At 38.0% G+C, this 12,431-nt stretch overlaps 1 protein-coding gene across 5 annotated transcripts in view; it reads right to left on the reverse strand.

Annotated features, from left to right (window-relative positions):
- Positions 1–12,431, reverse strand: part of LOC124790146 (leukocyte receptor cluster member 8) — a 72,409-nt gene that overhangs the window by 18,883 nt on the left and 41,095 nt on the right. For all 5 annotated transcript variants that reach the window (XM_047257738.1, XM_047257734.1, XM_047257736.1 and 2 more), the window contains 2 exons: positions 12,237–12,386; positions 1,142–1,436 (listed from right to left, as the gene is read on the reverse strand). In XM_047257738.1, the coding sequence (XP_047113694.1) occupies positions 1,142–1,436; positions 12,237–12,386 (445 nt within the window). The remainder of the gene's footprint in view (positions 1–1,141; positions 1,437–12,236; positions 12,387–12,431) is intronic.

The following is a 12,431-nucleotide window of genomic DNA, read 5'->3' on the forward strand; positions in this document are numbered from 1 at the left end:
CCCTGACACATTTGAAATTCCCTGATTTCCAGAACTTGTGGCAACCCTGATTTTATACAACAGAATGGAACATCACATTTAAGCTGGAGCTAACTACATTCATACATGAAATGATTTATTTAAGAACAAAACTGATTTGAAAATTGGAAACTCCCTTTAAAACAACTACAAAGCAATATTAGCATCAAAGGACACACACACACACACACACACACACACACACACACACACACACAGCGAATTTTATTTAGATTTTGCCACATGGTAAAGTAACTCATTTGTTCAAATTACCATGCACAATAGTTATAATTTCATAATGATTGTATAGCAAATGTTACTTATTATTTGGGACGAGAATGAGTTTTGGCTGCACTGATACTTGAAGAAGCACATGTTGAAGCTGTTGACAAAGTTTGGGACACACAGTGGTGAGTGTATGATCTTTATACGAAAAGAATGAAGTCTGAAAATGCAAACCACAGTAGACAGCAAAACCCCATATGTCAGTTCTGAAGCCATGAAGACAGTGGCAGATCTCAAATTTACAAGTATGTACCAAAACAATTTATTTTACACAAGGCAGGTTTAATCAATAAATTAGTAAGTCATACAACATAATTCCAGATGAGTGGGGAGGTCAACTGCCATTTTAATCTATCAAGAAGACAGAAATTATGTTTCCAAGCAACATAAACACTCTAAAAAGGTCAATGATCTCAAGTTACTCCGATTAACAGAATGTCATACAGCTAAAAGGTACAAACACTTTCTAAAGCTATGTTTCCAGTTTGCATGCTTCATTCAAAGGAAGGCATCTTTTGCTTCTGTCACAAACTGATGTGAAGAGACCTCTTTAATAAAAGATGCCTAGTCTTGTGAAGCTGCAGCAGTTGTGAAAACACTACAATTAAACATCTCGCTCAATAATAAATGTTCTTGTGAAATGCAAAATACATTGTTTATCACCACCATACTTTCTGTACATTACTTTACAAATTATAAACAACTTTGCTGTTGCAACACCCCGTTTGACATTTCTGTGCCATGTAATTATGTGAACAGCAGCACATTGTTTAAATAAACATCCACAATTCTTCACTAAATACTTCACAGACAAAATCTTTGAAGACATGGCACTTACTGAGGTGAGACGAAGGTAAGGTTTTTCAATATCCTGGCATGTCCCCACAATTCTACAGGAGCTCAAGTCTGGGTCACCAGTTGAATCAACAAAATAAAGATTATTTTGTATTGTTGTTGTTATAAGGCTGAGAGGTTTCTTCTTCCGTTGAGGAGTATCCGTTGGTGAAGCAGCTTCAGATTCCTTAAAATTAGAGCTGAAACGAGCTGCCCGTTGTTGCAGTCTTTCCGAACTACCAAAATCCTCGTTACCATTGAACTGAGAACCAAACTCAGAGTAGAAATGGCTTTTTGACCTGAAGACAGAAGCATAATATATCAGTCGAACATGGTTGAGTTTATATAAAAACATAAAACTTATATTACAGAAATATAAACAATGTGTGCTAATGACAGTTATGCAATACATTTTAGACAGAAGAAAGAGCACTCACTTTCAACACACCTAAACAAAAGGAACAGCAGCACTGCCGAGACCTTTGTGTGTGTGTGTGTGTGTGTGTGTGTGTGTTACAATCTTGTCATATCATCATAACAGACGAGGCACTAGCAGTGACATGCACTTTTACAACATACCAAGGACCCTGCCCTGGAGTGAGGATTTTTCGTGGATTTCCCAGTAAACACACTTTCTGGTGAACGTACATTTTTTCCTGTCTTAAGTGACAATATTCTTTCCCTTGGAGCTGTAAAACTTGTCAGTCCTTCGAATGGTAGTGTCTTTATACACCGGCTTATAACTCCCCGATACTTTAGGAAACAAAACCTTGTATACTGCATATTTTCGTATTAAAGTATAAATATGAATTCCACCAAATACAACTTGGTTGCTCCCGAAGCACTGAAATCTGAATTGCAACATGCATTTATCAGCCAATCAAAGCTCATGGCACTTTATCTTGCCATTAAGTAGCACGAACACACAAATAGGAAAAGTTAAGACACATGCACACAGTACAGCTACAAGAAAAGCTAGCCTTTAACACATAATGTTGGTCTTTTTTAGCGTGTGTTACCCTTTTGAGGTAAGTCAAATACAAATGTGCCATAGAAACTTTAAATAATGGCGCAAGTGGCTGGTCTTATAGGTTCAAAATTTTTCTATGTGGCTGATTCTTAAAGTGTTAAGTTTTGAATGAGGATCACACTATCCATGATATAACAGGGTGTATACGTGGACAAGGAAAAAAGATTCCCGGATTTTTCCCAGAATTCCCAGTTAAAAGTACACTTCCTCTCGGGTGAAAATACACTTTTTCCGTGCTAAGTGAGAGTATATTTTTCCTCGGAACTACAAAAGTTATCAGTCTCTTGAATGGTTACGGTTTTATACACCGCCGTAGAATTTCCCAGCACTTTAGCAAGAGAAACTCAGGTAGCAAAACACGTTTTGGGAAGTTTCTGACATGCAACGACATGTACACTGTGTTTTCGTATTACGAAAGTATAAATTCCACCAAACACCACATGGTACTTTCCGAAGCATTGAAATCGAGATTGTGATGCGCTTTTGTAAGCCAGTCATAGCTCACATCATGTTATCTCGTCAGCCGATAACAGCTGACATTCACAACATAGGACATGTGATGTAGTCAGCCAATAGCAACATCACTGTTAAGTAGCGCAAACAAACATATAGGGAAAGTTAATGGTTTAAATTAATATACATAGTGTTGCCACAAGAAAAGAAAAGCTTTCACACGTGTTACACTTTAAGATACATCACACAAATGTGACAATAAAATTTTTAATAACATAAAAGTCATATCTTCTGGGCTCTAAATTATTCTATATCATCGTAGTCAAAGAGCTGATTTTTAAATGAGAGTCAAACGCTCTGTGATTTAAGAAATTCATTGTACATTCTCACATTTACTTTGAAAGTAACGGTTTTCAAACCACCATTCGCAAAATTTTCCTGCGACCTGTTAGAAATAGGTTCGTTTCAGCAGTTGCCAGAGAGCGCCAGATAACAAGTGTAACTGCGCTTGCGCAGCTACGCAGGAAGCCCGTGGAACGTGTAAAACATTAAAAGACCTTACATAATGCCATAAACGAAATGAGACATTAGAGGATACTCCAAGAGCACGGGAATTTCGTGTACCATACTAAAATGCATAATTCAGCTGAAAGCGCACATTCATATGTCCAGATTCGGATGTAAATTTTCTTGGAGTACGAGTACTGTATTATCTCATGTTTGGTTCTTTATTATAGCATAATGCCATAGGTGCTAGAAGATGAAGACGTGCACTTGAAACGCAGCGAACAGAGGAAACTAGCCAACAGTGTGGAATTTAACACACTGTTTCAAATAAATTGACTGGCTCAGTGGGAAAGATTAATTAAAGCCAAAATTTTTTTTTGCAAAGTTAAAAATAATTTTTGTTCTGCAAGGCGATTAGGCTAATGATTGGCTGTCAGAAAGGGGACACAAAATCTGAAACTAATAACATCTTTTAGCCTTCCATAATTACGTAAACGTATTTTAATTGACTTGATAGCTCCTGGCCACAGAAATCCGTTTTGTTTTCATTTGATGTGAGAGCATTAAACGAAAAGGAAACGGCAAACTCACTAAATGTAAACACGGGTCACGTGAGACTACCCACCTCCCGATTACAACTTAATACTGCTCTGTGGATCAGCTCCGGATCTACGATATTTCCGAACCGGGGCAATAATAGATAGTGGCGCCCCTCCTCCCTCAAGCCCTCAAGGTAGGGCGCCAAAAATTTTAAAAATCGACTTTTCAAAAATATTTTGTAGTGCACATCTTTCTGAAGAGTCTGATACGTAAAACATATGCGTTTGAGGAAATTTTTGGTCTTAAATATGCCAAAGTGCAGTGCCATGCCTCTTCACATACAGCATTCTTCTATTGCACGTCACTGTATTTCGCTCTGTGGAATTCGAAACATGTAAGATTTTGTAATGGGTGCCAAACTGTATTCAGGACAGTGGAAATTAAAATGTCCTGTTGTGCTTCTCCTGCTCTCAGCTGGCCAGTTTGACAACCTGCCTCTGCTGAAAAAAAAACTCTCAATAAATACTGGATGGGATTATTTGTAACCGGGAGAACAGGAACTCTTCACAAAATTTGCACTCTTTATTGGCTGTTAGCTAATACCTTGATGTTTTGTGTGACATAAAATTAAATATAGGATACATAAAACCAGTAAAGACAATAGACGAGCAAGACAGTACTCACTTCTTCAATCTTTAAGCCCTAGCATTGCTTTTCTCACTAACCTTAGTACAGCTTTACATGGCGTGCTTTCCTTTTGGGAAAGGATCCATTAGCTCATCAAAGTTTGTTAAAGGTTTTGCTACATCGTCTAATACTGAAAAAACTATTAATACCTATGAATAGTACCCAAGACTAGTGTGCTTTCTCGATCTGATTATGTGTATTTTGTCACTGTCTGCTAGATAACACGAAATAGGTCTGCCTAATATTGCAGTAATTGTAACACACACTGCCACTATTTTGGCACAAATGGTCATTTTTATAACACGACAGAATATAATCACGAAGTACCAATATCAAATGCCTATTAGGCCTACTAAAAGAAAAAAGTTTCATGTTAGGAAATAGTCTCACATTTCATTCATACGCTCTAGCTTCTGAAGCACGAGATCGGAAAGCAGTAGTACAAATTTTTTATATAAATTTGGGAATAGTCATATTCTTACATAATTTGTGTGATGTCCCCATTGCTTCTCCTTCCTCGTTCTAACAAACAATCTAGTCATCACTAATTCTGTAACTATTCCTGCCAGGGTTAAAACTTATTCTCCCTGCCACAATCACCGGTTTAGTGATCCCGAGTTTATTCTCCGGTTAGGCATTATTATGTGTTCGTACAACGTGTTTTCCGTGTTACTCCCAGAGTAGAACTTTAGTGACTGCTAGCCGGGGACTGTACAACTGGCCCTTACCAGTGTAGCGTTCTGGCAAAAATTTTCTGCCAAAATTTCAATTTCTTGGTTATACCGAGAAGATAATACGTAATCTTTCTTACCTGTTATTCAACAGGGAAGCATTTCAAAATCATATGAATAATCGATAGACCGATGTGTGCTGGATACCAGGTGCTTTGTGAAACAAGGTCTTTCCCCCCCTCTCCCCTCCCCCAACAGAAGAAATTGCCACCCAGGGCAGACATCCCTGGAAGCCCCCCGACCCCTATATCCAGGCCCGGTGCACATGCATGAATCTTGACAGCTTAGCGTGCCAGTAAAATTTTTTCTGGGTAGCATCTGGCTGTTTGCCGCTATTGCTTGTACACCTAACTGCCACACTTCTGCAGCTAGAAGCAGGAGAAGGAACTACTCATACGCAACTCAACTGCTCAAACGAATCTAATGCAAACAGTTGTGACATCACACTCATTGGAAGTAATTTGTTGTTATGAAGCATTGCGTTGTCTTCCTAAAGCCGTTGACACCTTTTGCTGTTGGCAGACGCTTGTGTGAGCACTTTGTTTCGTTGCTGTATATGGCGCATTTCATTTCATTGGCAACTTAGTTTAATTATCCCCCCCCCCCCCCCCCCCTCTCTTTCATGTTCTATTGCTGCAGTATTATTCTGAAGTAGCGAGATACAGTAATATCCTTTGTTAGAGTATTGGTTCTTACCAGTCAATGTTACAAAAAATTAACTGAAAACTAAAAGAATGAAAAATTCCCGGAATTCTAAAAAATTCCCAGTTTTCCCCGGATGAAAAAAATTCCCGGGTTTTTGCCGGATCTCCCGGGTCATATACACCCTGTATAAGAAATTCATTGCACATTCTCACACATAACGTAATTCATCTTGCGTAAACAAAAATTTACTTTCAGTGTAATGCTTCTCAATCCACCACTCTCAATATTTTCCCACGACCTAACAAGGGCGCCACAGCGATCAGCCGAATGCGATGTCACCTGTAATTAGTCATTCACCTTGACCTCATTTGTCTTATAATTTAACTCCAAGCATTTACACAATTTACTCAATGTGTATATAGAAATGCTGTCAACAGCAGAACTATTGATTACGGTAACTCTTGTTATAAACTATATGAGGTAGAGTTAGTTTATATGAAATGACAAGGGAATGAGTATAACTGTACAACAGATTTGCCCTGCACACAAATTATAACACTGCAGCAGGTACATTTGTTACTCTGTTTAGAATTTAAAAACTGTAAAATGCATATATTTATTTCATAAATAACTCATAATCTTAAGAAGGAGCTCACTGCATGACGACTGATCTTATCAGCAATTGTAGTTCTATAGCACAAGCTTCAAAATGGTAATCACTGTGAAATCTGAAAGTGTATTTTGTATTATTTCTTAATATAAATGGCACCTCCAGCTTCCACTTCTCAGAGCAGTTTGTGGTCCCTGGACAACTTTACATTTTAATGTAAATTTCTTACTCAATGTGGACAAAGTGAGATGAAACAAAACTGCATAGTCATGCTTAATAAAGAAATGAATCACAGTCATATTGCATAATGCAAGTTGCAAGCAATCCATCTGATTGCCTGGGATTTCCAAGCTGACCAGAGATCAGCAACTGATCATTTCAAGCTGCCCCCACAAGTGCAATCTACAAAGCAATTGGATGCCCAAGTGACTAATCGCTGCGATCTGGCGCTAATGTGTGAGGCCCTTTAGAAACAAACAGTTGTGATGTCATGCTCATCAAAAGCAGTTTATTGTTATGAACCACTGCATAGTCTTCATCCTGAAGCCTTTGAAACATTTTGCTGTTGGCTGACAGCAAAATGTGCACTGTGTTTTGTTGTTGTACATGGCACATTTCTTTGCAATTGAAGTTTCATTCTGGTGTTATTCTGTCGTTTACGTCTTATTGCTGCAATTATGAGTATCACTTCTTCCCAGACAAAAGGACAAAAATTTAACTGAAATCCAAAACAATGAGTAATTCCTGAAATTCTAAAAAAATTGCAGGTTTTTCCCAGCTATCCCGGGGGCATATACACCCTGCCGAGCACTACACCTGTCCCCTGCATCCATGTCACTTACTTTGTATTCTTTTAGGGAGCCCTTCTTATTTGTAAGGTCTGTTAAAACTATCCAATTCATAAATCACAAAGACAACCACATGACAAGAAAAGAAACAGAAGGGTACATATAGCTTTTCTCACTAAGCTTCCAATGCAACTGAAAAGGAAATTTTACAATTCATATTACCAATCTGACGTATGGTAGTGAATTACATACTTGCGTGGAAATTATTCAAAAATAAAGTCTTGCCAGAGCGCAATGGAGAAACAAATGTTGGAAATTACAATGAGTGACAGGAAAACAACCTGATGAAGTGTAAATGGAAATACTATGTAAACAAACTGTATACATGAACTAAAAAACTACTGACGTTCAATGAGATGAATGAACATTGCGAACTACATACAAAGTAAGAAATTAAGAAGCATTATTACGAAGCCAAACAATTTAGCATTACAATTTCTTAAGATCCAGAAATCCTTGCTCAGTTACACCTATACCAATTAATAAAAACTGATCTCTACTGATATTTTACATTAACAGATCGAAACACCACCATCTAACAACTGTCACATTAAAGTGGCCTAACAATAATTTTAACTTTCTGTAGAAGTTACAGAACAACAACACAACTACCAAAGATTCATCTGGGAAATTAATGTGATCCCACATTCTTTAGGATGACAAGTTGGGAAAATATATATTCTTTTTAATCTGAAAATTACAGTAATAAATTTAGGGTACTATATTAAATAGTAAAACCAAATGCAAACATAAAATATCACAAGTAGATTTCATTCAAATGCAACCAACTTTGGATCCAAAATGAACCACTTTTACATTTGTGATGGTTGGGAAACCTCACAGACTTTGTTAGTGGGCATCTCTGGAAACCATTTATTCTTGACAGTGCACATTAACAAATCAAATATTTTTGTAGAGCACATGGACATTCACATGGAATGGACTTTTGAACTGGCAAGAGGAAAAAGTGCTAACCATCAATTTTGGGAGGATGAAACTTATCAGATAGTCTGGTGTTTTCAAATGCACCACATACTTAACAAGTAGCTCCATATGCATAACTAGGAAGTGTTGTCTACAATATAATGACATCATTATAAGATACACTGTTCAGTGGAGATGTTGAGTCGCAAATGGGCACAACAAAAAGACTGTCAAAAAGTAACCTTCTGGCCAAAAAGGCCTTCATCCAAATTAGACAACATGTGCGATCCCCCCCCCCCCCCCCCACACACACACACAAACGGAACTCACACACACATGACCACAGACTGAACCAGCCTGCTCTCCGCACCCAGACTCTGTGGTCGTGTGTGCAAGTTGTGTTTGCTTGAGGATGTATGTGTGTACATTGTCTAATTCGGATGAAGGCATTTTTGGCCAAAAGCTTACTTGTTTGACAGTCTTTTTGTTGTGCCTATTTGCGATTCAACACGCTATACGGTGAGTAGCAATCTATCTTTTACATAATATTGTCATTATTTCACTGTGGGTTTTCACTGTTTGATTTTGTCTACAATATAAATTGTTTTGCTTTGTTGTATATGTGTTCTTGTCTTTGGTTTTACTCCAATATAAGTTATAACACGCAATATATTAAAACACACTCTTCAGGATTAGCAATTATCCCGCTGATCCCTTTATTTGAAACAGTACCGTATTACTCGAATCTAAGCCGCACTTTTTTTCCGGTTTTTGTAATCCAAAAAACCGCCTGGGGCTTAGAATCGAGTGCAAAGCAAGTGGAAGTTCTGAAAAATGTTGGTGCGTGCCGCCACAACTAACTTCTGCCATCGAATATATGTAGCACCACACAGGCATGCTTTGTAGGCACAAAGATAAATACTGGCGCCAAAACCTCTGCGTCAGTAAATAAATTTAAAAATAAAGGTGGAAGACGAGCTTTTTTCTCCGCCCCCGAGTTTCGACCACTGCATTTTCATACATTATCCGACGAAGTAAATACAAATTCCGTATTGTTCCTCTTTGAATGTAGCAGCATTTCAATGTATTACGAAAATCCGACTGGCAATACTGTTTGGGATGTTTGTCAATATGGCCAACTCTACGTTCTGAATTTTTTCCTACCTGCGAGAAGAGGTAGTTGCTAATCGGAACTTCTATGAATTGTGAATCACATGTTTCGTGTTTGCTGCTATTTCATTTAAATCCTGCCTGCCTAATAAACTACGAAACTAGAGTGAGACAACAGCAAATGTGGAAGGATATACATATAATGTCATGTTTATATTGGTATTATTCTTATGCCTAATAGTGATACAGTCAGAAATGAATTGACTAGATTTTTAAATCTAAGACGACTAATTTCTGGGCAGAACGTAATGTACTAAAGAGGCGTCTGCAAAGATTTTCAAACGGAGAAAATTTTTCGCTAAACTCTCGTTCAGAACATCATCTATCATTCGCAGTCTATTATTTGGTTCTTGTTGATCATTATCAAAGAAAGCAGCAGTGGAAGTAACAACAAATAGCAGTCTCTTGTCATTGTTTCGCTAATGAGACAATTCCTCTCTCTTTTTTTTTAAATTGTAAGTGGCGGTAGCGTGCACAAAAGCAAGCAAGCCATGCCATGAGCGGCGACAGGCCGTAAACACTCATTATCAGAATGCGACAAACAATGCATGACACGGTAATGCATTTTCAGCTTAGAGTGACGTAAACACCTATAGCAAAGAGAACGGCACTTATCAGATCAAAGAAAAATAATCAATCAATTCAAACCAGACGAAGCACGTGAAAAAGGAAGGGTACCCGTATAAATATGGACGGAGCGCCTGACGCATAGCAATGGCTACCTGGTAAAGCTTAATTGCTAAGCTTATGACTCGAACCAAACTACTGTAGCTGTATCGTCATTCATTCAACCTAAATTGTGTCTCATATTACAATGGACCGACTTTGTTTCGATTTGGAGGTGCGACCTAAAACTTTTCTCTCCCCTTGAATTTCGAGTCTCAAATTTCAGGTGCGGCTTAGATTCAGGAAAATTTTTTTCCTTGATTTCGAGTCTCATTTTTCAGGTGCGGTTTAGATTCGAGTAAATACGGTAATACATGATAGCTGTTACAGGGGTGTGCAGGCAGTATCATACATTGTTGCCACTAACAGATTACAAGAAAGTACACCCATCGTGGCAAGGAGCAGTATTAGGTACAGTGAAGGTACTAAGGAACTTTAGTATGATGTAAGCAAATATGACATGTAATAAGACTAGAGGTGACAGCGGCAGTTTTCAAAGCATATGCATTTTTCTAGGGAGAGCTATAAGGATAAATAATGGTCAAATGTGGCATTCACACCAGTTATCAGGGTACACCTTGGCTCGGTATTGCCAGTTATAAGGGTACACCTTGGCTGGAGCATAAAGTGTGGGACAGACTGACCACACACTGGCACCATTACTAAGAGTTCTCTCTCATTCTCTGCGCACGATTCTCACAGCTGCATTCTTATATGCACGTCACTTCAATACCATTAATTTTTGCCACTAATGGATTATAAGAAACTACACTCATACGTATTTAACTGCAGCCGCTTTTTTCTTAGAAGATTGAACAATAAACATCACGGCCTCTGCTACAATATAAAAATATTTAAATTTTAATAACAAAAACACAAATTCAAAGACAGAACCAGACAATATCTCTTTGGTGCAACACAAATCATCATATTCCTACATGCTGTGTTCACAATTAATTGCTTTGCACATTATGTTTAAAATGTACACATGTTTAAAATGTTATGACTACTCTTCCGAAGATAGAGCATCCCCCGTCGCATTGCAGGTGCACGACTCAGTATTTAAGCAGAGCACAGACATATGGGGAATCAAACTAGTGATGACAGTGTCTGCAAATGGAGAAAGCCATTGGAATCATTGATTCTGCCAAAGGTTGTTACAGCCTGCCACATGGGAGCAAGCTCCTGGAAATGGCAAAACTTGTCACCTGTTCACAGGCCGTTATCGCGAGTATCCATGGGAAGGGGTTGGCAGGGTGTGAAACCACATAGGATACTAGGTGTTTGGCTTCTAGGTCTCTTAACACATCTCTGATATTACTCTTCTCAGTGAAGCACAATATGTGATGCTCTGGCAGATCTAACAGAGTACTATGCTGGTGCAGGCAAAAGTGTTCTTGAGCACATCATTCAGTCCAACTTGTCAAACACAGGGCTTTACCAAAAACGTACAAAGGACTTCTCGGGTCCATGCCATGCACATAGCTACAGATGTGTTCCCTGCATTCTGTGCTGAGAGATGACATTCTGGCCGATATGATGTATTTATCATCCAATTTTTTAAAAACTATTGCCTGAAAAAATCTGATTTTTGCACATCTTACCATCTGGTATCTTCACTTGATAAAGAACTGAATTTCTTTTCATTATCTGTCATACATACAGCACCACATCAAATTAAGAAAAACACTGCATGCAATTTTAAAGAGTTTGCAGAGGTAGAAACACTAAGCGTAACCTGTGTGTATGGTCAATTTTAGCTCTTACACTGCAGGAAATGAAATGCACGTAAGATATTGAGATTTCATTTAAAATTGTGAGCAGAACGATATCTCATTTTCTTCTCAAGTTATTGGGTTTTATACCCGATTAATGGTAGCGCATGATGTACCCATTGAATTCCTTGTGTTTCACAAATCGTGGTCATAGCAATTGTCATATCTCAAACGATACAGGGTATTGAAATGAGGTTTTATGCAAATGATAGGCATGTGTGTTGTATGATAAATACTCGACACATCTTAATTCACTGAGATACAGAAGTAATTCGTCTGAAGCACTGAGAAGTCAGCAGTGCAGGACACACACAAACATCTATAGTACTGTAAGAAAACCCAAGCAGCGCACATATACACATCCACAGCATTTGGAGAATGGTGTGGTTGGACGTTATACACGTCCGCAGCAGCGAGAGAGTTAAGAAAGCTGTCACAATCTTTTGACTCATTAGTGCAAATACAGTATCAGTAATATAAATGAAGCAAATGCATTAGTAAACTTAGACTTACAGTTTATTATTTTGTTTAGCTTTTCCTATTTTTCCTTTATTTAAGTTTCTGTTCTTCATATTCAACCTATCAGCAATACGAGCAGTTGCACGAACTTTGGATGTAACCTTCAGTGACTTGAAGTTGTCATCACTACTTGAGGAGCTCCCACTAAAACAATAACAATAAAAAACATGATATAGAGTATAACAAATT

The sequence above is a fragment of the Schistocerca piceifrons genome, chromosome 3, assembly GCF_021461385.2.
Source record: "Schistocerca piceifrons isolate TAMUIC-IGC-003096 chromosome 3, iqSchPice1.1, whole genome shotgun sequence".
Classification (NCBI taxonomy): Eukaryota; Metazoa; Arthropoda; class Insecta; order Orthoptera; family Acrididae; genus Schistocerca; species Schistocerca piceifrons.